We start from the raw sequence: 25,777 nt of genomic DNA on the forward strand, positions 1-25,777 counted from the left end.
GAATTTCTCTAGAAAGCTTTGATTTTTAACAGAGCACTCAAGGCTTAAAATTTGCCTTTGCCAGGAAATCTTTTTAAAACTTGAATAATCAATGCAATTATATCTTGTCATTAGATGAGTTGATTCATTTTTAAAGGGTGAAATGGTGAGAAAGAATAAAACATTTGCTTTTATTAGAGATACTTTCCCACTTTGGGATGATTCCAAATTAGTTTCGAGAGTTGTATGATTCAGAAATTCTTTAATATAGGTGTAGGTGCTCATAGAAAAACTCATTTTTAATAAAACTTTTCTTTATTATTTTACCATCTAGGAGCTGTTTGAGGAAAACTCTTTAAGAGAAGAAAAAGCAAAAATAAGAGACTTTTATCAGAAGGACAGGTGAAGGCAAGGTAAAAAACAAACAAAGCACTCTCTTAAAAGTCTACTACTCTCTACTCCCGTATCCCATTTTCGTGGCCACAGCACCTATACGCTTAGTTCTAGATACTGCTTTTATTTACTCTACTTTCTTACCATAGATTGATTATGGAATCTCAAGTCAAAAGTCTGTCAAAGTCATTCTCTTGGTTTTTGAAATTTATCTGGTACTGGGTTAGAATAGAGGTAGAATGTTTTGTAAATTCTTTGAGTTCTGTATATTTTAATACACACATTCTATTTTTTTAAGTTTTTTATTTTAATTCCAGTATAGTTAACATATATTCTAGGATCTTTGAATATTATTTTTTTCCCAAAATCAGCTATAGTGTGGTCCACAGTTCTTCCCTCTGTATCAGGGTTTTTCAACCAACACTATAGACATTTTGGGCTGGTCACTTATTTGTTTTGGAGGGCTGCCTTTTACATTGTAGGATGTTTAGCAGCATCCTTGGCCTCTACCCTCTATATGCCAGTAGCTTCCTACCACCTCCAAAGTTGTGACAACCAAAAATGTCTCTAGAGATTGCCAAATATCCTCTGGAGGATTAAGTCACTTCCAGTTAAGAATCATCCAGTGCTCGGAAGGGGGAATAAAGCATGAGAGACTATGGACTCTGAGAAACAAACTGAGGGCTTCAGAGGGGAGGTGGGTGGGGGAATGGGATAGGATGGTGATAGGTGATGGGTAGTAAGGAGGGCACGTATTGCATGGTGCACTGGGTGTTATACACAACTAATGAATCATCGAACTTTACATCAAAACCCAGGGATGTACTGTACGGTGACTAACATAATATAATTAAAAAATATTTAAAAAAAAAGAATCATCCACTGCTGCCTTATATATTAAATCAACAGATGCACATTAACAACAAAACATCTAAAAACAACAACAAAACATCTTTCATCTTATTCTTTTTTAGGGATAACCATAGCAAATGCTATGCAGCAATAACATGTCTAGATTTTGAACTGTTTTACTGAAACTGGTAAAATTGAATCCAAGAAAGGGGTTTTGAAGTCATTGTAAAATTTTTCACTTTGGAGGCATTGGAAAAAGCAGAACATTTAGAGTCATTCAGACCTAGGTTTGAATTTCTGGTTCCTATATTTAATATGTGATTATCTAGGACAAGTTATTTAATCTCTTTGTGTTTCAATTTCCCCATTTGCAAAAACAGGGGTAATAATATTTATTTCCTAGGTTTATCATGAAGTTTAAATGAGATTATCCTGAATGCTAGAATACTTGGAGGTTCTCAGAAATGATAGCTTAGTAATGTCTTCTGTAGCCAAAACACCCTTAACAAAGAGGTAAACATCAAGAAAGTTATTTGAAACGAAAGAGAAAATCATACTGATATAAAACCATGGTACCTTGGTCCTTGGAAAAATTGTGGCATTTCTGTTCACCACTTCTTGAAAAAGAATTAATGTCAAGAGAGGGGCCAGGGGCGCCTGGGTGGCACAGCGGCTAAGCGTCTGCCTTCGGCTCAGGGCGTGATCCTGGCATTATGGGATCGAGCCCCACATCAGGCTCCTCCGCTATGAGCCTGCTTCTTCCTCTCCCACTCCCCCTGCTTGTGTTCCCTCTCTCGCTGGCTGTCTCTATCTCTGTCAAATAAATAAAATCTTTAAAAAAAAAAAAAAAGAGAGGGGCCAGAAAAGAAGTTATAAAAAGTGCCAGAAGGGCTTTGATTAGACTAGATTATTTAATATTAATAGAATATCTAATATTCTTCTGTATAGAAAGAATGGGTTGATTGAATCAGCATAAAACCATGGAGTACATGGGTATGAATTTGTTCCTAGGATCTTAAGCAACTAAGAGTAGGTGATCTTCCTGTGCCTCATCCTACTCAAAGATAGAGGAAGGTGTTACTTTTTTTGTTTTTATTAAGTTTATAGTATATGCTTTTAATATTACATCAGTCTCTTTATAGTTTTATAAGAAAATTTATTTTTATGAGAAATTTTTAAATACAGAAGATATAAAAATTATATATTAAACATCCATGTTTCCACCTCCTCCAAGAATTGACAACAGTCAATATTTTTTTTAAGATTTATTTATTTATTTTTGAGAAATAAGGGGGAGGAGGAGGATCAGAGGGAGAGGGACAAGCAGACTCCCTCCTGAGCATGGAGCTAAATGGATCTCAATACCCTAAGATCACGACCTGAGATCAGGACCTGAGCCAAAGCCAAGAGTTGAATACTTAACTGACTGCGCCATCCAGGTGTCCTGACAACAGTCAGTATTTTGTCACACTTATTTCCATTTCTTTTTTAAAATAAAATAAATAAAACTATATAGTAAATTTGAAGTCTCCTTTGACCACACTCACTAGTCTTATTCTCTGCTCTCCCTCCTGGAAACAACTACTTTCATGAAGTACTGTGTGTATAGTTTTCCATGCATAAATATGCATTCATGGAAAATATACAATATTTTGTACATGTTTTTAAATTTACACTAATATTACACTTAATATATGTCTAGGTTCCATACCTTTTACTCAACATTTCTTTTGAGACCTACACATACTGATGTTTATACATTTGTGTATGTAATAATTTACCATATAAATATGGCTCATTTTATTTATCCATTCCCTCTCATGAACATTTATAGGTTGCTTTCATATTCTTTTCCAATTACAACAAATGCTGTGGTGACTAACCGTATAACACTGTACAGGTATATACTGGAAGTAGAATTACTGGGACATAGGGTAGAAATATCTGTGTTAAGAAAATGAAAAAGTATTTTATATGTTAAAAAAAGGTTTTGTATACTGAAAATGAAGATTCAAAAAGCAGTTAAATTTGCATACATTTAATGAAAGAATTTATGGCTTTTATATGGGATAGTTTAGAAGTCAGATATTCAAGAACAGTTCAATGAAATATTGATTGCCTTCTATGTGCTCAAAACAGCACAACTGATATCATCAGAAACAGAATACTGAGGTGGATGGACTAATCCAGAATAGGTTTTATTATGCTCTTATTCAGTCAAAAGATAAGACTACCTGCAGGACATGACCAATGTACCAGGCAAAAGTATACAAAGTTTGAGTATATCAGGTTCATTGTCTATTTGATTAACATAGCCCTGGTCTAAAAGGTTTGTCAAATGCTTTCCTCCTCTCTGAAACTCACAATTTTGAAGACCATTATTGGTCAGTTATAGCTAAGGTATACTGGAAATTAACATTTTCATGTATATTATTCTTTCCTAAAATGGGTATTGGGTAAGGCATGTGAAGATATAGAGGGGAAATATACTTATATATCACTTGATCCATCATAAAACTAGAATAAAAGAGGCAGTCAATAAAAAGGCAAATTCTGAGAAGAATATAAAGGAAAAAATAAGAAATTATGAAAAAAAATGTAAAACAATGAAAAGATATTCCTATGGGCACTCTTGAGAGGAACTTACTGAAATGGTATTTATTAGATTTTTCATATAACTTTTTTCATTGAGATAACCATTTTCACCACAACAAGTCTCAAATTCCATATTTGGCCAAAAAAGGCTTAAAATTTCATTTCACAAATTATTCCAGACCTTGTGTATCTCAGTTCCCTGAAATCAAACAATGAATTTGTATGGTAACTAAATTCAGTTGACCTATTTCTTTTTTTTAAGATTTTATTTATTTATTTGACAGAGAGAGAGAGACAGCCAGCGAGAGAGGGAACACAGGCAGGGGGAGTTGGGAGAGGAAGAAGCAGGCTCCCAGCAGAGGAGCCTGATGTAGGGCTCAATCCCAGGACCCTGGGATCACGCCCTGAGCCGAAGGCAGATGCTTAATGACTGAGCCACCCAGGCACCCCTCAGTTGACCTGTTTCTAAGTCAGGCCCTAAACTGAAGCTTAATGGGATCTAGGCAATGATCCAGACTACACAAAAGTTAATAACCTAGTTCTTTTTTTTTTCAGACTTATTCTTTGTAAAAAAGAAATCCTCCAACATTTCACGTCTATCTAACTGAAGTTTCCCTAACTGGAGGTAAGATGCAAAGTTTAGAGAGGCAAAACTGTATGAGTTGTGTGCGAAAAGAAAGGTTATGGAACTTGTTAAAGACCATACATGAGGTTGGTGTGAATGAAGCCTTTCATTTCTTATTCCACCCTACAGATAACCCATCATTTAAGGTGTATTTATGAACAAGGGAGAAAGGATCATCTTGAAAATTCCCTTTGACAATTTTTTTTGTTAAAGATTTTATTTATTTATTTGACAGAGAGAGTGACAGCCAGCGAGAGAGGGAACACAGGCAGGGGGAGTGGGAGAGGAAGAAGCAGTCTCCCAGCAGAGGAGCCTGATGTGGGGCTCGATCCCTGGACTCCGGGATCACGCCCTGAGCCAAAGGCAGACGCTTAACGATTGAGTCACCCAGGCGCCCTGCCCTTTGACAATTACATTAATAAATAAAGTATGGTTTTAATAAGCAATTATTCAACTTTGGATAGAGGGAGGAAAATAAAGATTATGGACATATATTTGATAAGCATATTCTCCATTACATTATTATTTTATATTTCTTCTTTTTTTTATTTATACCAGTAGTATTTCTCTGTTAGAGTTCTTTTTGCCTTTCTTATAAGCCTTTCCCTAATTTTTTTTTCTTACTAATTCTCATATTCATCTTCAGTACCAACCATTTTGGGTACTTTTAAAGTCATGCTTAACCAAGGAATCTCAAGCTCAACCTAGACTTCTATATTTAGACTCAGAAAGGTTTACTGGAATTCATAGGATACAGTGCGATTAAGGTGATGATTTAGTTAATAGCGTTATATTGTGCAAATAGGGGCCACACCAGGTGCACGAGTGTATAAATGTTCCAATACCTCATGTTTCTTAATATTTGCTGGAAGCCTATCAACTTCTAAAAAGATACCACTCTAACTTCTAAAAAGATACACTTCTATCAACTTCTAAAAAGATACACTCTGTACCACTATAGTAATCACTGTGGTAAACAACTTTGATTACTATATAAACTGTTACTATCTTTTTAGCTGCATGGCTTATCTCTTCAATTAGTTTATAAGCATCTCTAGGACCAGGTCATTTTATTCCTTGTATGACTTCTGACCCCTGGAACCAACTGATTTCCTTGCATGCAGTTGAAACTTAACATATTTTTATTGTTGATGAAGTTTTATTATTACTTTTTTTGGAAAGATTTCATTTATTTATTTGACAGAGAGATAACCAGTGAGAGAGGGAACACAAGCAGGGGGAGTGGGAGAGGAAGAAGCAGGCTCCCAGCGGAGCAGGGAGCCCGATGTGGGGTTCGATCCCAGGACCTTGGAATCACGCCCTGAGCCAAAGGCAGACGCTTAACGACTGAGCCACCCAGGGGCCCAAATTATTACTTTTAAATTAGAACTATGTCTTGTATTTGGAGAGCTGCTTTCATATCTAGTTACATTTCCATGATTGGGAGATATATGCAAATATTTGAGGAGTAAGAGATTTGGAACAGATTAATTAGTGGAGAAGAGAAAAAGAGAAACTCTTAGCTTATTTTCAGCAGGCAAAAATGTCTGTTAAAATAATTTCTCCCTAAGTGAATATATCTGAATTTGAGAATTGCCTGTTCAATGGAAATAGATTATTTATATTTAAACGCATTAGATTCTTTTGATCTCTCAGTAACTGAGCATGAATTAGCTTCCAACAGAATTAACAGTGGAAAATACTGTCTTACAAACCTCAGGTGTCTTTGGTCTGATAATGATAAACATTAACTCACTTTGGTAATAGAAGAATTGTTCCTGATTGTGTGACTCTGATATCTTTATGAATAGTATAAATTAGTTGGCTGTTGGTCCTATAATTTTAAAGTTATGAAATATCATATATTGACGTCTCCTTCTTGTTAGAATACCTTTCAAGATAAATATTATCCCACCCACCACAAAAGGTAATTTTCATTGTGAATGGCTAAAAACGAAGACCATGTCAAAATACCATGTAGTTAGGTGTTACAGGAAACAAATCCTGGTTTATTATTTTTTAACTGTATATGAAGCATTTTAGTGATAGAAATAGATGTAGAAAAAACTTTTATTTTATTTTTTAAATGTTTTTTTTATTATATTATGTTAATCACCATACAGTACATCCCTGGATTCCGATGTAAAGTTCGATGCTTCATTAGTTGCGTATAACACCCAGTGCACCATGCAATACGTGCCCTCCTTACTACCCATCACCAGACTATCCCATTCCCCCACCCCCCTCCCCTCTGAAGTCTTCAGTTTGTTTCTCATAGTCCATAGTCTCTCATGAGAAAGAACTTTTAAATATTGGCCTTCTCTAAAATGGAATAGACAAAGAACTATCTTCAAGCATGTAATCATAGGACAAGTTGAAATCACAAACTTCACAGAGAATACACTGATTTTATTAAACCAATAATTTCCTTTTCATGAAGCAGACTTGTGGTTTTAATTACTCTTTGGGATTCTGTTTTTGGAGGAAGCTTTTCCTAATGTCTTTGTGCTAATGTCATAATATGGGACATTTTTGTTGAAACTAATTAATTAATGAACATTTTTGGATACCTTCTATTTTCCCACAACTATAGATGAAAAAGTAATGTAAGACATGAATGTGTCCTCAAGGAAATTATAACTCAGTTGTGGAAATCAAGCCAGCATATATTAAGCAATTAGAGAACACTGTTAACTTTGCATCACTGGCTTGACATAGAGGATACGAGTGTTGATGAGAATCCTCAAGGTTTCATGAAAGACATCAGACTTAAAAGATTAGGATAGGTCAAGGGGGAAAGGAATGTAATTCCAGATAGGTAGAATGACATAATCAAAGACACAGGGGTGAGGATTAATACCTATTTACATTCCAGGACTATGCATGTGTTGGTATAGTCAGTAACCCCACTTTAAATCCTAACCGGGAGACTATGAAACTCTAGTGTTTATATAGTTAAGTAATGTATTTCTTGTTTATTCCATGGCATATATTCACTGACTGAAAATGCTACAAATCAAATAAGCATATCAAGGATAATATCTTAGTAAGATTTTCCTAGTTAACTCTGTCCTAAGTAGTAGAGTTAAAGATGTTAATATTTAAAAAGGTGGTTTAGAGCTGCGTGATACCAAAATAGTTTTACAAGTTCCAGAACCAGATGAATGAGACTGAGAAATCTGTTATGCTTTGTTTATTGGTTGATATTTATGGCATCATTATGCTATCTTACACATAAGCAAAACAAAATTACAGGTTTTACTGTACTACCTATAGTGACACCATTATTTTATTTTATTTTATTTTATTTTATTTTATTTTATTTTATTACTTTGCACTTATAATACAATAGCAATGATGCTACAATAAGATCTTATTATTGCTAAGTAACTCAATGGGCAGGTGAATAATGAGATGATATAAGTTGTGAATAAAATTAAGGTTTTTAGTATTAAAAGATGTGTTCTTTTTCATTTGTCCCTTTGAATAAATTTTAAATTACTATTATCTTATTGGATGGGAGATGGATAACCACACAGGTTTTTTTTTTCATTTATTTTTTTTTTAAAGATTTTATTTATTTATTTGACAGAGAGAGACAGCCAGCGAGAGAGGGAACATAGGCAGGGGAGGTGGGAGAGGAAGAAACAGGCTCCCAGCAGAGGAGCCTGATGTGAGGCTTGATCCCAGAACACCAGGATCACGCCCTGAGCCAAAGGCAGACGCTTAACGACTGAACCACCCAGGCGCCCTGATAACCACATAGTTCTAATAGACAAGTGAAAAAGATCCCAGTTTAGGCATTTGAACCAAAAGAAATGCTATTTTGGTTCAAGTAGATTTGGAGAATATCTTAATAGTTTGAATCATTAATTTTAGGAGTTGTTAGTGTTGGTTCCTGTTCGGACTGCTTAACTCTATGTGATTTAAAGCTGAATTTTCATATAAACAAAATGAATTTTGAATTTGGTGTAAACCAGAACTACAAAATGTTTCATTAAATTATGACTCTTTTTCTTAAAGTAAGAAATAAATTTCAAATTAAGTTCTTAGTCTGTGGAAGTTACTGGGAAGAATGCAGATTGTTAGTTTCACATGATACGGGAGAAATGGTGTATGACATTTGATAATTTGTGTTCAGGGAGGTTACAGAGCAGTAGTTCGGCTTCTTTGGATATTTGTGGTAAAGGCACGTGTATTAGAAGAACCAAAGGAACTCTTCACTAATAACTCTACATATTGAAACAAATTTGAAAAATATAATGGAAACAGTTCCAAATCAAGCAAAGTATGTCTTGTGCACCGTCCTTAATATAGCTGACCTTCTGACTGTATAAAATAGAATCATATAAAGTTAGAGATGCTAAGGTTCTTAATAACCTAGTCCAACCCTTTTATTTCACAGAGGAGACTGAAGTTCAAAGTGGTTAGGTGACTTGCCAAGTCCTACACACAGTATTAGAGTCAGTATTAAAATCTAGATATCCTCTTTTGCAAATCCAGTTGTTTTGTTTTTATTATAACATATTGCTTATATGAAGCAAAGTATGATTTGAACATTGTTGGCAAAGAGATGGTAACCCTGGTAAATCTTATCATTATCCTCTCATATACCAGAAATCCCTAATATTAGTGATTCTTATGTAATCTTGTTATAATATCCCCTAAAGGGAACAATACATTATTGACAACTACTTTTTTTTAGCATGAATTGGTATATTAAAGACTAAAAGCTTCAAAATCTAGAAGAGATGGATCACAGATAAGTTTCAATACAGAAAGGTTTTTTTATTCATTTTTGTTTTATTTAGTTCCAATAGATAAGTTCAAAGTCTAAACACACATACCATATATCTGTTTGGCTATCTATCATCTATCTATCTATCTATCTATCTATCTATCTATCTATCTATCTATAACACCTGAGGTTTTCCTCCCATCCCTGTCCCCTACTGTGTGATCTTCTCTGTTTCCTCATCCACAAATAGGTAACCTATTTCTTTTGTTACTTTTTTTTTAATTTTTTTTTGCAGTAGGATTTTTATTTCTGCATAGTAGTCCATTATTTGTATATCACCACAATTTATTCAAACCTTCACTTTTACTCTTTTTGTAGGTTAATTTAAAAAAACTTTTTTCTTTTTTTTTCTTTTTTTTAATTATGTTAGTCACCATATAGTACATCCCTAGTTTTAGATGTAAAGTTCCATGATTCATTACTTGTGTATAACACCCAGTGCACCGTGCAATACGTGCCCTCCTTAATACCCATCACCAGCCTATCCCATTCCCCCACCCCCCTCCCCTCTGAAGCACTTTAAAATATCATTCCACAGATTCCGTTTACAAATATAAATATATAGTCAGGTTTTATCTCCAATAGAAGTTTCTTTTCCCAAGATGGGAAATTCTCTGTGTGAAGTCCATGGCAAGGTCCTCATTTCTTTCTTTCTTTTTCTCTTTCTTTCTTTCTTTCTTTTTTTTTTGAAAGAGAGAGAGCACGAGCAGGGGGAGGGGCAGAGGGACAAGCAGTCTCCCCGCTGAGCAGGAAGCCAACGTAGGGCTTGATCCCAGTACCCTGAGGTCATAACATGAGCCAAAGGCAGATGCTTCACTGACTGAGTCACCCAGGCGCCCCAGGTCCTCACTTCTTGATGCCACTTTTCTTTATCAGGAACTCTTTGGTGCCTTCCATCATCCTGGCTTCACTTACTCTATATTAAACAGAAATCCCTCAAAATTTCTTTCTGATAGGTAGATATCACTCCACAGTTTCTAGTGATGACATAGGATTTGTTTCTTTGTTTCCTTTCTACATATTCCTTTGGCTACTTTCAAGGGAAGTTGGGACTATAGAACCTAGATGCTGGTACTCAAATTTGGTCTTTCTAAGACATTGTACTGTATACTTTATGACTTCAAAATTTTGTAGGATAAAGATTACCAGGAATTATATTTCCAGGTTTTCAAAGTACTTTTTAATTTATTTTTTAATGATATAATTAGTAGTGTTCTTAACATTTAGGAAACTTGGCTGATACAGAGTGAGTATTCTACTCATTTTTTATGTAAGAAACATTGGAATACACTACACTATATCAAAAACTAATGATATACTGTATGGTGACTAACATAACATAATAAAAAAAAAAAGAAACGTTGGAATAATCCACTGCATAAATTTCCATGGCTTGATTTTTATTTAAAAATTTGTGAAAGAAATAAGACTTATGACAGTTTATATATTTTTTGGTAGCAATCTAAGATAAATGCTTCCAGAGAAATTAAGAAGCAGTAAAAGGTAGTTTTAGAAAGACACTTTAAGTAATGAGCACTGGGTGTTATATGCAACTGATGAATCACTAAATTCTACCTCTGAAACTAATAATACAGTATATGTTAATTAAATTGAATTTAATAATAATTTAAAAATAAAATAAAAATTTAAAAGCACAGGCTTTAGAGTTAGACCTGGTTTTTATATCCTGACTGCCACTTGTGCTTTTTGGCAAGTTACTTTCTTTATCTATAAAACAAAGGTAGCTACACCTTCTTCTTACAGTTGTTATATGGATTAAATGAGACAAAATAGTTAACAGTATTAGCAGACCACAAGAAACACAACTAATACTCAATAAAAGATAGGAGTCATTTTATTAAAAGCAGCAGCAACAGTAGAATAACTGTAATAGTAATTGTTGCTCTTGTCACCATACTTTGTTTTGTCATAGCAATATGTTGTGTCATAGCTAATGTGAAATCTCTTCAAGCAGACATTGAGTTCACTATTTCATAAGTCTCACTTGTGCTGTTTAATAGTTTTTCATGGTATGTAAAGAAAGGGGCAGTAATCAGAAGGGGGAATGAAGCATGAGAGACTATGGACTATGAGAAACAAACTGAGGGCTTCAGAGGGGAGGGGTGGGGGATTGGGATAGACTGGTGATCGGTAGTAAGGAGGGCATGTATTGCATGGTGCACTGGGTGTTATACGCAACTAATGAATCATCGAACTTTACATCAGAAACCAGGGATGTACTGTATGGTGACTAACATAATATAATAAAAAAAATTTTTTAAAAAGAAAAGTTGAAAGTACTGTCAGTGTCATTTTGTAATATTAGATTGCTCCAGTGGTGGCGGGAGGGGGAGAGAGAGAAAGAAAGAGAGAGAAAGAGAGAGAGAAGGAAAGAGAATGAATGAATATGAATGTTTTCCTTACAGAATTTATTCCACAAATGTATTATGAAACCTTAATAATGGAGTCAGTATTATTATTGAGAAATAGTGAAAGGTCTTATTTTCCTAGTTCTTTGGCTTTAATATAGATCTTAATATCATTTATTGTTTAAAATAATTTTAGAATTTTGCCCTTTTAGTAAAATTCATTTAAAATAGTAGTGCTTTACAAAAAAGTTAAAAACAGCATTTTTGGCTATACTTTATTATTTCATTTTTTGATAAGGACTTTCTCAGTTAACCTTTTGTATCACAGAAGACATAAGAGCTTAATGTCTTTATTTTTTAAGTTTTTATTTAAATTCCAGTTAGTTAACATACACTGTAATATTAATTTCAGGTGTACAATATAGTGACTCAACACTTCCATACAACACCTCAGTGCTCATCACAAGTGTACTGCTTAATCTCTCTCACCTAGAGCTAAATGTTTTTATAGTGATATATCAGATATGAAGGGTTTTTTTTTTACTTTCTCCAAATTTTTATTTAAATTCCAGTTAGTTAAGATACAGTGTAATATTAGTTTTAGGAGTACAATTTAGTGATTCAGACCTTCATACATCACCCAGTGCTCCTCACAAGTACAATCCTTAATCCCCATCACCTATTTAACCCATCTTACCACCCACCTCCCCTCCAGTAACCCTCAGTTTGTTCTCTATACTTAAGAGTCTGTTTCCTGGCTTGCCTCTCTTTTTTTCCCCCAATGGTCATCTGTTTTGTTTCTTAAATTCCACATATGAATGAAATCATACGGTGTTTGTCTTTCTCTGATTGACTTATTTCCCTTAACATAGTACTCTCTAGCTTCATCCATGTTGTTGCAAATGGCAAGATTTCATTCTTTTTTATGGCTGAGTAATATTCCATTGTATTTTTTTTGAGAGATGGCTATATCCTCTGATTTTTAGGAAAGGGTAAGAGAATGGATGTTTTACTGAATGCTGTCTGTGTATTTCTTTATTTATCATCAAATAGTCATATAAAGTATATTATCATTGTTTCCCTCATTTTATAGATGAGAAAACAAAGATACAAAGATCAGGTAACTTATTCATGGTAGCATAGTTTATAAATTAAAAATATTCGGATACAAGCCCTGGTATATTAAGATTCCAAGACTACCATATTCTTTTTCTACCAGATCATACTGCTTTCAATATTTATTGATGACTCTGCAATGTTTAAGGTACCATGACGGGCACTACATTCTTTCATTTTAATTTTCATGGCATCTATGCATACTGAAATTAGATACATTTTATAAGTGAAATATGTGAGACTTTATGAATTTAAGTAATTTATCCATGACCTCTTAGTTATTAAGTGGCAGGGCTGGAATTTGAATCTCTATCAGTCTGATAATTCCAAAACCTAAAACCTATGAAAACTTTGCACCCAGATAGCTAATGTGAAATGACCACAATCCTATAATTATTTTTGTGATGTTAATAATAATGCAGGCTGATCACTTTTATTGTGAATTTTTAAATGTGTCTCATATTAACATTCAATTCTGGTTAGTATTCTGATTTCATATTTCTTAATTCATTTTGACATAGTACAGAGATTAATAATGCCTTAAGAAAGTATGGTTCCAGGATTCTCAAATATACTGAGAGATTCTTTTGACTTACAAAATAGTCTATATATTATTTTCAAGTGTTTTCCAATGTTGTTAAATGTGTTATGCATAGTAGTCTAAACTTCTTTATGCACAAATGATGATGAAACACCCATTAAGCAAATCCATCATAAAACTACAAAAAAGCACAAAAAATTATGAGAGAATTTCTAATATCTTTTATCCTTTCAAGATATGAAATAAAAAAGGCTAAAAGAAAATCTAAGAAAAATATAAAATCTTTTAACATGCATTTTTTAGTTTACTAAGAATTTTAAAGTCAATAGGAATTTCAGATCAATCCATTTAAATGCTAAAATGCATCTAGTACTCTAATACATATTTAGTCTGTCGTGTTTCCTGAGTTTCTAATATACTTGCTATTGTTGCATTGCACTGACATTTCCCCACCTAGTAACTTAATTTTGAGGTATAAAAAATTGCTCCAAGTCAGATGGTCATTAAGGTATATGCTAATTTCCTGATACCCTGTATTTTCTAAGATACTTTTTTTGCTTCACAATACAATACACTCAATTATAAACATAATTATAATAGCTAATAATAATAGTAGCTCAAAAGGGATTCCCAGAATAATGTAATCTTCTATAACAGTATTTTTGTTGGCTATAATTATCCCTTACTGTGGATTGCTTTTAGAGAGTGACAGTAAAAGTTTGAGGATAGCAAGAATTTGAAGGATTCAGGTCCTAAAATAAGACTGCCCTTAAGGGAAAAAAAGTAATGAGAGGAGTATTTTATTCATATTTTATAGCAAGTCAGGCACCGATTTTCAAGGTAGCAGAGAATAGTAGTAAAGTAGCAAAGTTAAAGTAGTAAAAGTAGTAAAAAAAAAAAAGTAGTAAAGTACAAATAAAAGTAGTGAAGTAAAAGTAGTAAAAAAAATGTCTAGAGAGATCCAAAGATTAAAAAATTTCAAACTGAAATCAAAGAATTCACTAATTAGAATAACAACAGCAACAACAACAGGTATCAATAGAAAAATAAAGAAGTATTCAGAAGTAGCTAGGGGCTTTTTACCTATAAAGAACAAGATAGATATTAAAATGGAAAAACCCAGACTGCAAAGCAAAAATAATATTGGAAAATATGAAAAGTCTTCAATTTAGAAAGAATAGTGGAAAACCTAGAGTTCTTGGTGAAAAAGCCCCAAATCAGGGATATAGATGCATATAATCTGCTGAATCTGAGATTTGGTTTTCTAGATAGGCCCAGGAAGGCATATTTCCAAAGTGGTGAGACAAGAAAATAGGTATAAAATGTGAAATAATTCATTGGTGTTTGCTGTAATTATATCAAATAATTGGTCAATAAAAAATGAAAGAACTTAATGTTGAGGTTAGAGTTCATAAAAATAGGCACAATAATAACTATGTAGTTTTTAATTCATCTCACAACCAGAGCAATTAGATCTAGAATTTTAGAGATGCCATGTAAGACTAAAAAGTCGAATGAACCATATCAATAAGTCTGTTTGTCTTCTATCTCTTAGTATACTCTGATGAAGCTTTGGGAAGGAATTTTTATAGGAAACAATTCATGTTTGTAGCTGCTGTGAATTTTAAAGTCAATAGGAATTTCAGATCAATCCATTTAAATGCTAAAATACATCCAGTGCTCTAATACATATTTAGTCTGTCACGTTTCCTGACTTTCTAATATACTTGCTATTGTTGTATTGTACTGACATTTCCCCACCTAGTAATTTAATTTTAAGGTATAAAAAATTGCTCCAAGTCAGATGGTCATTAAGGTATATGCTAATTTCTTGACATCCTGTATTTTCTAAGATTTTTTTTTTGCTTCACAGTACAATACACTCAATTATAAACATAAGTTATTTAGTTGAAGAAACACTATTTCAAGTTACACATTATAATACATGGCATGCAGAATAAAAAGAAAAAAAAAGACTCAAAGTCCCCAAACTTGAAGGGATCCTAAGGGTACTCTAATTTAGCCCATTTTCTAGATAATTCAGTAGTCATCTCTTGTATAATGTAATCAGAAATCTATGACAAAACAAAATAAAACTCTGTGGTCAAGAGTTTTTCATATGATTCTTGTCTATATTAATATCCTTCACAAACAAGTAGTTCTTCCTTTGTTTTGTACAATACAACTTCATTTTCTTTCTCTTTTTTTTTAAACATATGTTTCTATATTAGTTTCAGGTGTACAATATAGGGATTCAGCAATTCCATACATCACCTGGTGCTCAGTGAACAAGTGCACTCCTTAATTCCCATCACCTATTAAACCCATTCCCTCATTCCCCCTCTGGTAACCATCAGGCTATTCTCTATAGTTAAGAGTCTGTTTTGTGATTTGTCTCTCTCTTTTTTTCCCTTTCCTCATTTGTTTTGCTTCTTAAATTGTACATATGAGTAAAATCATATGGTATTTGTGTTTTTCTGACTTATTTCACTTACCATTATATCCCCTTCTCCATCTGTGTCATTGGAAATGACAAGATTTTATCCTTTTTCATGGCTGAATAATATTCCACTATATATGTAGATATATGTATATATCTACATATATATACAGATATATATACACATATATATACACATATATATACACACATATATATATACACATATACATACACGTATATATATACACATATATATATACACACACACACATATATATGCCACCCTTCTTTATCCATTCATCAATTGATGGACACTTGGGCTGCTTCCATTTTACTTTATATGCATTTTTAAAACTTCACTTGCTTTGCCTTCCACTGCTTTGTTTTCTCTGATAGTATCCCTGTGCTTTGGGTTAGCACAATAAAGAAGTAAGAAAAAAAAATTTCTCCAGGATTGAGAATATAAGAAAAAAAAGTAGACTTATTAAGATAATTTGGTTAAAAAGTTTATCTTCTTTATCCTTACATAGCTATTGCAATCCTGTTATTCCTTTTATAGGTACTGCTTTACTCCCCAGCAAGTATTAAATTTAAAAAATATGGTTTGATTAACCAACTATTTGATTGACATTACTTTATTTTTGAAATGCAAAATGACAAAATAGTACATGTTTTACATTTTTCGTCACTGAGCCAGACACAAAGTAGTGACCATGATGGGGTGAGGGTTGTGTTTTTTGTTTTTGTTTTTTTTTCTGATCCTGGCCTGACTTATGGGTCCACAGGCATCCCAATCAATATTTTCTTACCTGTTGTTTCAGTAGTTTTCTCTTAGGTTAATGTATTACTTCACTCTTTACTTTTGACAGGGTGAAAACAGTGCGAGACTTTTCTAAGAGATGATTAACACTTTTGTTTCATAGATACTGTTTTCTTTTTATTTTCTATTTAGTGCATTTATACTATTAATGTCATCCAGGGTATTCTACTGTGTTACTAAATATAGCCTGGAAACAGCAAAGTAATATTATTTGGCAACCATAATATTTTCTTCTTGATATACCAAAATACTATTTTTTTCTGAAATGGGTATTTGTATTTTTAAAGAGATAATGGTTGTGAATCAACCATAGCTTAAGTAAATTACTTGTCATTTCTTACCATTTCTCACAGCCATCAGCATTCCCTCTTAAAAACAAAAGGAGTATACCAGATAAAATATCCAATACCTCTTTCCAAAAGATAGATAATATATAATAGTTTGTTGAACTAGTAAAATACATTTTAATCAAAATCTGTTTATCTATATGTAGGTATATATGTATATATGTAGTGACAGTTTTTAAAGCATAAGAATCCACTTCTGTATATAATCATTTATGATAGTGGGACTATTAAACTTGTTTTTAGAATCCTAGTACAAAGTTTATAAACACTTAAACTATTAGTTTAAATATTTAGTTGAGAAAATAATATTGAGCTGTTAAAATGTAAAAGAAAGAAGCTTATAGTCTAAAAGAACATTTACTTTGATTAGAATTATCTAGATTATTCAAAGTAATGCTTTTTTTATAAGACAATAACTAATCATTAAAAATTTTATTTTATTCTTTTAAAGATTTTATGTATTTGTTTGACAGAGAGAGCACAAGCAGGAGGAGTGGCAGGCAGAGGGAGAGGGAGAAGTAGGCTCCCCACAGAGCAGAGCGAGCCCAATGTGGGACTTGATCCCAGGACCCCGGGATTATGACCTGAGCCGAAGACAGTCACTTAACCAGCTGAACCACCCAGGCACCCTAATCAGTAAAAATTTTAAAGCAAAATCCAAAATAATAAAACTAAAGACAAATGACAAAAAAAATTCACTATTCCAAAAAAAAGTTACTATTCCTAACAAACAAAAGTCACTTAAAAATCCAAAATGGAAAAAAAAATAGACCGATATCTTAACAGAAAAGTGAACAAAAGACATGAACATGGCGGGGGATTGGGATAGGCTGGTGATGGGTACCAAGGTAGACCACGAGAGACTATGGACTCTGGGAAACAAAGTGAGGGCTTCAGAAGGGAGAGGGGTGGGGGATTGGGCTAGGCTGGTGATGGGTATTAAGGAGGGCACATATTGCATGGAACGCTGAGTGTTATATGCAAATAATGAATCATGGAACACTGCATAAAAAAAAGAAAGAAAAAAAAAAGAAATAGCCAAATTATAAGGGACTAGGTACTACTATTGGGACTACTGTTCCTTTACTCTTCTTTCTCCGTTTTCTATAGATTAGTGATTCTTTTTTTAAAAAGATTTTATTTATTTATTTAACAGAGAAAGCACGAGCAGGGGAGTGTCAGGCAGAGGGAGAGGGAGAAGCAGGCTCCCCACAGAGCAGTGGGAGCCAGATGTGGGACTCAGTCCCAGGACCCGTGATCATGACCCAAGCTGAAGGCAGTCACTTAACCACCTGAGCCACCCAGGCACCCTCGATTAGTGATTCTTAAAGTGTGGTTCCCTGAGCAGCAGTATCAACATCACCTGCAAAGTTGGTAGAAATGCAAATATTCAGGCCTCACTTCTGAACTGGATGAGAAACTCTGAAGGCAGGACCCAGGAATTTGTGTGTTTACAGGCCCTCCATGTAATTCTGATGCATGCTAAAATAATTTCTTCTGTCAGTCTTTATGTCTCTTTATCTCTCTGTGTATATATGTCTGTGTGTATATAATTTGTAGGACCACTGACCAATGATCACCACATTACCTGCATATAACATTTATAAAAGAACTCCATTGTTGCATTTTTTTCTTCCTGCAGTTTTCCTGATTGATTCATTATCTTATTCAGTGATAAAATGAAAATTGCTATCTTTATTAAAGGATCCACTGAATCATCTTATTAATTCAACTGTATTGCATTCTCAAAGTAATCCTCCCAACATAAGTCTTAAGCCTTTTTTTCATTTTTGTTGAAAATATTATTCTAGTATTAATACAAATACAAAAACACTAAGTTTTCCTTTTCTTCCTATAGTCAGAAGGACCATAGGGTGGAGATAGGGAGAACAATTACACTTTATAAGTATCTATTTGCAGTTCTTTGTGAAATCTTGCCAACTCACTCATCTTGCCTTGCATTGCAGTGAATTTAACCAGTTGAATATCTGCAAAACAGTGAACTGTTGATTTCCACATTTGGAGAAGAATAATTAGGAATTTCAGATTTTGTACTTCTGTTTGGGCTTATGTGACACAATATTGTAGGATTTCTGCCTTGAATTTGAGCTTTTAGCCTTTGAAAATATAGCTTTATATTTCATGTTCAATAAACATACTTTGAGTAACTAAGAACTGTACTGTACCCAAGACAAACATAAAGAGTGTGAATGGTTTTGTTGGTGTTTTCCCACCTTTTATATGATAGTCATCCAAAGTTTATATTTAGTCATGCTCTTTGGTTCAGCAATTCAAATTAAATTTTCCAAGTTTTGTCATGTTTTTGTTATTGATATATAAGCATTTGACTCTGCTATATGAATATGACAATTAACTGCTGAGCCATAACCCACACATGAAGATAAGTCTTACTGTTTTAATGCCATATGTAAAATCTGTAATTCCAACATTATATTGATACTGTGCATTATATGAAAATAGTAGATGTGCCAGAGAAATATGACATTGCTCTCAGATCTTAATTATCCATGTTAATAGAGGTGAGCATTGATAGAGGTGTATGTAGATTCCAGATCAATATAAATTATTTATATTTATTCCATTGTGACATATATTTCATAATATTTTGTATGCTCATGTATGTCTGTATGTGTTTGTGTGCATCACAAAATTATTTTCATATTGTGCTTTTTTTCTAAGGCTATTTTTAAAAATTCTAATTTGCATTTCATGTACATATGGCTGTAGAGGTGGTTGATGAGATGGTAGCTTGAAATTCCTCAGTTGGTAATAATGTTACTTCAATAGAAAAATAGGATTGATTTATTTTTTTAATTTATTTTTTAAAGTAGTCACAAAGCCCAATATGGGGCGTGAACTCACGACCCTGAGAGCTGAGATGTTCTACTGACTAAGCCAGCCAGGTGCCCCCAAAATAGTCTTGATTTAAAAAAAAACTTTATGTAGCTGTAGATACAGAAAGATAAAAAAAAATAACTGGTTTTGAAAACTGTGATTTTGATATTTAAGTAATATATTGCTCAACCAAAGACACAGTTTTCCCACAGTTTAGCAAGTTGGTGTCACTGTTACTTTTTCAGCAAGAAATACCAGGCCTAAAATATTCTATATGTGTATTTTTTAAGCTCTCTAGATAATTCTGAAAACCAAAAATTTGGGGTGTTATTAACGTAGGTCATCAAGAAGCAACTAAATAGTTGTTCAATGGTGATCAATTTCTCTACACCACTTCTCTAGTGTAAAGTGAAGTTAAAATTTGGACAACTTTTTCTTGTCTTTACAAGATCATAGTATGATTCTGTCTGGGAAACAAAATTCTGACCCTTCCCTTCCTCCTCATCTATCTATGAATGGATTTAAGATATAAAGTAAGACTTCCTATTTCTTGATTTAAAGGGCACCATTTTGATCAAGGACTTCTACATTTTGACAATTAGTTAACTTAGTTATGTCTTTGGGTGGTTTTATTTGTACATAAATATTTTGGAAACTTCTGTATGGAAGAAAATGTGGTAATTTTAATAATGTCGGTATGCCAATGTAAACAATCTTTATTTTCAGATCAGTAGTAATTAGAGATATAAGTTTACAGGGGGATTGTAGGCCTGGGGTTGGACCATTGAATTTTAAACTTTTAACTAATATTGACAATGGAAATCTGCCATAAGGAAAGGAAAAATTGCCACACGCAAAAGAAATTTACATATTAAAAAGGAATTTGGGCATGTTTTCTATATCAATTATAGTTGTATAGTTTATGTGTGATATTTCTAAAATATTAGGTAAATGATTGATCTTGCTTCAGCCTTTACATGAAACCAGCCAATGTTATGAATTATTATTTTTCCAGATTGAGAATTTGAGGATAACAAATTTTGTTAGCTTAAAACAATTCAGTGATAATTCCAAGAAGAGAAATTAGGAAATAGGCATGCCAGTTCTTACTGCATATTCTGTTCTTCATGTAACATTTTATTTTTTCCGATGTCCTAAAGTCAATATACAGACCATTTCACTTGATGGATGAATAACCAAAAATCCAACAGCCTGGTGTGTAGTCAATTCAGCCTATTCATCTTTAAGGATTGATTTGGATATTGACATTCCTAATAAAACCCTCTGAACATTAGTAATTAATGTGGCTTAAAATGAAACAAAGAATACCTTATGTGGCCATTGTATCCCATAATAAAAATAAGTACTCTTTTATACATATATGTGGAGATTCCATATACAGAAACAGAATAGGTTTAGTCTTATCTTCCCACTGACATAGATTTGCCATTGCTTAATTGGCCTTTTGCAAAATGCTTGGACTGTCAAAGTCAATTCAAAACCAGTCAGTCCAAAAAAAGACAAATACCATATGATTTCACTCATAAGTGAAATTTAAGAAACAAATGAACAAAGAAAAAAAGAGACAAACAATAAAACACTCTATAGAGGACAACTGGTGGTTACCTGAGGGGAAGTGGGTGGGGGATGGATGAAATAGGTGAAGGGGATTAAGAGTACACTTATGATGAGCATTGAGTAATGTACAGAATAGTTGAATCACTATATTGTACACCTGAAACTAATATAACACTGTATGTTAGTTATACTGGAATTAAATAAAAAAGCAAACAAATAAATTGAGAAAATAAAAAAAATTGATTCTACAGATGTCAAATAAGATGATATTTGCTCTAGTTCTACTAAGGAAATAATACAACACTAAATTCTAAATATTGAGATTCTATTCTAATAGCTCCTTACATAGGCAAAATAAGAATACTGTCTATACAAATCTGCCTTAAACTTCATATATTTTTTTTTGTTTCTGGAACTCAAGAAAGAAAGCCTAAACCCAAAGCTACATCCATTACTAGCACTTTATTTTCCTAGTTTTATTTGCTTAGATAGCTTAATAGAGTATTTGAAGATCCATGTAGTAACTGTAATTGTACCTACTTACATAATAATAGAATTATATTTAACAATCCCATTTATAGTATTTACAACTTTAATTTCTTAACACCCCCAAACTGTAAAATTTTCTGAGCATATCATATTGCACATTTGCAGAAAACATTTTTTAAAGCTCAGGAATCTTACTATGGTTTTGTATATCTCTGCTCTCATTTTGGAGGCAAATGGAGTAGTCTCATGTATTTTTCACTTTAAAGTGACAATTATTTCCTTCAACTAACATTTATTTCTTTTTTTTAAATTCAATTAGCCAATTTATAGTACATCAATAGTTTCAGATGTAGTGTTCAATAATTTATCAGTTTCATATAACACCCAGTGCTCAACACATCACTTGCCCACTTTAATGCCCATCACCCAATTACCCACCTCTCACCCACCTCCCCTCCAGCCACCCTCATTTTGTTTCCTATAATTAAGAGTCTCTCATAGTTTTTCTCCCAATTATTATTTCCTTCAACAAACATTTCTTAAAAGGTTACTGGGCACATAGAAGAGGTAATGAGTTAGGTACCATCCTTATCCTCAAATTCAAGGAATTCATACCCTAATGGATATGTAGTATCCATTAATAATATCCTTTAAAATTTGAGCAGTATTATATACGAAACCAAATGCCCTAAAGCTTTTGGATTAAAGATGCTATATATTGCTTCTAAACATTATGCCTTCAGTCAGCTCAGTCTAACACACACAGACAAGCTCTTTGGATCTCACTTCATGACAATGTCAATGATGTACTATGGTAATTCCATTACAAAAATTTTACCAAATGTAGTCATTATAGTATTTAGATGAAGAAAGATTGAGGTCACCATTTTACGTAAAAAATAATTACAGCTCTAACAATTCCCTGAGAATGTTTGCATGCACCAATGGATCTAATGATTCTGACTTAATCATAGTGGCTTTTATTTCACTTACTTGACTATAGAGAACAAATTGATGGTTACCAGAGGGGAGGTGGGTGAGGGGTTGTGTAAAATAGGTGATGGGGATTAAGGAGTACACTTGCTATGATGAGCACTGGCTGTTGTATGAAACTGTTCAATCACTGTATTGTACACCTGAAACTAATATTACAATGTATGTTAACTGGAATTTAAATAAAAACTTTAAAAATAAATTTAAACACTATTAGGTACAGTGACAATTTTGTTTCTGGCATTAGTTTTGTTTATGTTGAGGGTAAGTCTGTTTTTAACTTTTTCACATGCTTTAGATATAACACAGATTTTGCAATGCTAACATTTGCTCTCAATGTTTTGCTTGCTTTCTAGTTGATCTACTGACTTTACAATGTCTGAAATCAGATTTAGCAATCTCACTTGGGATCAAGTTATAACACTGGATCAAGTGTTAGATGAAGTCATTCCAATTCACGGAAGGGGGAATTTCCCCACACTGGAGGTAAAACCAAAAGATATCATTCAAGTTGTGAAAGATCAATTGATAGAGCAAGGAATTATTGTTAAAGATACCCGATTGAATGGTTCCACGGCAAGTTATATACTTGCAAGCCACAATGGAATCAGCTATAACGATCTAGATGTTATTTTTGGCATTGAACTACCAAGTGATCAGGAATTTCAAGTTGTTAAGGATGCAGTTCTTGGTTGTCTACTTGACTTTTTACCAAAAGGTGTAAAAAAGGAAAAGATCACCCTAAAGACCATGAAAGAGGCTTATGTGCAAAAGATGGTCAAAGTTTGCAATAAGCATGATCGTTGGAGTCTCATTTCTCTTTCAAACAACACTGGAAAGAATGTAGAGCTAAAATTTGTGAATTCACTCAGACGACAATTTGAATTTAGTGTTGATTCCTTTCAAATTGTTTTGGGTCCCATGTTAGAATTCTACAGTAATAAAAGTGCTAAAATAACCAAAGAATCCTATCCTGTTGTGGTAGCTGAAAGCATGTATGGAGACTTCCAAGAAGCAATGACACATTTGCAGTACAAGCTTATATCTACTAGAAAACCTGAAGAGATTAGAGGTGGTGGCCTTCTGAAGTACAGCAACTTGCTGGTTCGTGACTTTAAACCAGCTTGTGAAGAAGAAATCAAGACACTGGAACGTTATATGTGTTCTAGATTCTTCATTGATTTTCCTGACGTAGCAGAACAACAAAAGAAGATTGAATCGTACCTCCATAACCATTTCATAGGTGAAGAAAAGAGCAAATATGACTACCTTATGACCTTGCATGGAGTTGTGAATGAAAGCACTGTTTGCCTCATGGGTTATGAAAGAAGGCAGACGCTCAATATGATCAACCTTATGGCTTTAAAAGCACTTGGAGAACATAATATACTACCCAATACAGATAATGTAACTTGCTTTTATCAGCCGATTCCATACTTAGCTGCTGAGGGAGGGTACCCTACTTATTATGTAACATCTGCACCACCACCTATTTTCTTTCAGCCATACCACCCACTTCACTTTCATGTGCCAAATGGTATGGTTTAAAAACAAACACACATACAACAGAAACTTTGCTTTAATTAAACACCTCATAAAGCAAGTTTCCAAAATCAATAAAATTTAAGATCTATTTTTATTTTTGTGCAGTTACCAACTATTTTCCATCAATTATAACTTAAGCCATTATAGTAAATGCAATGTCATCTATGAACTGGCCACTTAAAATGATTTTCAAGTGTTATTGATTAGCTATAATAACTTTCAAATGTTGTGGACCACTTCAAATGATTTTCAAATCTTACTAAGTCTTAAGTAAGACTTTCAAACTTGCTCCGACAAATACATTACAGATGCCTGCATCTTTAACCAAAATATAAAGGAACAGACTCATGTATTAAGATCCAAAAGTACAGTACAGACAAGTGCCCCCATTTTTGTATTCAATCAATTCCTTTGTTTCATTCACTTCATTTTTTTTCTAGTGAATATTACCATCAATGAATTTTCAGTACTTAACAAAAATACCTAATTTCAAAGACAACAGATTCAGAAGAGATTAAAACTCTGGATTTTACAAGCACTTATTTTGTTTTCCAATTAAATTGGGTTAGACACAAAATCTTACTATACTTTGAAGGAACACTGAAAAAAAACGGTTCTGAAAAACACTTAGACATTAGTAATTTGTCAACTATCAAATAACTTAATTTGTTGATCTGAAGAATAATACCATCCAGCTGTAAAACCAATACTGCAATCAGTTTTATAGGTTTCTTCATTTTTCCCCTAAATAAGTTGAAAAGAATGGAAATGACCAACTCTGAATGTGAAAATTGTCTGTCATCTGTTAGAGACTCTAAATGGCAAATAGCAAAAAACAAACAAAAAACTAGGTACTGTGGTTTTTTTTGTTGTTGTTTTGGGTTTTTTTTTTTAACCATGCATGGTATTTACCATTTTTATGACCTATTTGTCTAGCATCTTAGTATATCTGGAGACATTCAGTGTTAGTAAGTGAAAATATTTTCATTATTGCTAAATGAAGCATTTTTTTTCATGTTGCTCTTACCAAACATCAATTTCTAACATGCCAAACATCAATTTCTAAATGCCTCTTCATGTGAGTTTTTGCATAATACTATAATTTATCCAACAATTGCATGTGTTCATCAGTTATCTGAATACTTACTACAGCAAATATGCTGCTAGCAAATCTACTAGTGGAATTAAAACAATATTTTCTTCCCATAATGAAGGAAATAATTCATGACCAATATTAACTGAGATGACAGAAGGGGAACTGTCCTAAATGGATATAGATAAGACCATCAGAAAAGTCATCATTTTAACTTGCTTCTGATTTTTTGTTTCCATCTCAGTTTTCACTGACCATCATGACTTTTTTTTATCATAACATGATTCAAAAGGCATATTCTGAGAATTTGTCACTTATAAACTGTGCTTAATCTCTCTTCTCTGC

At 33.1% G+C, this 25,777-nt stretch overlaps 1 protein-coding gene across 2 annotated transcripts in view; it reads left to right on the plus strand.

The window, feature by feature from the left end:
* Nucleotides 1-25,209, plus strand: part of TENT5D (terminal nucleotidyltransferase 5D) — a 30,298-nt gene extending 5,089 nt beyond the window's left edge. The window contains exons 2-4 of one of the 2 annotated variants that reach the window (XM_034649828.1): nucleotides 314-392; nucleotides 4,375-4,444; nucleotides 23,151-25,209. In XM_034649828.1, the coding sequence (XP_034505719.1) occupies nucleotides 23,170-24,342 (1,173 nt within the window). In that variant the 5' untranslated portion in view covers nucleotides 314-392; nucleotides 4,375-4,444; nucleotides 23,151-23,169 and the 3' untranslated portion in view covers nucleotides 24,343-25,209. The remainder of the gene's footprint in view (nucleotides 1-313; nucleotides 393-4,374; nucleotides 4,445-23,150) is intronic. The other variant, XM_002928621.2, reaches the window with a different exon arrangement.
* Nucleotides 25,210-25,777: the final 568 nt, after the last annotated feature.

Source organism: Ailuropoda melanoleuca, chromosome X, assembly GCF_002007445.2.
Source record: "Ailuropoda melanoleuca isolate Jingjing chromosome X, ASM200744v2, whole genome shotgun sequence".
NCBI classification, from domain to species: domain Eukaryota; kingdom Metazoa; phylum Chordata; class Mammalia; order Carnivora; family Ursidae; genus Ailuropoda; species Ailuropoda melanoleuca.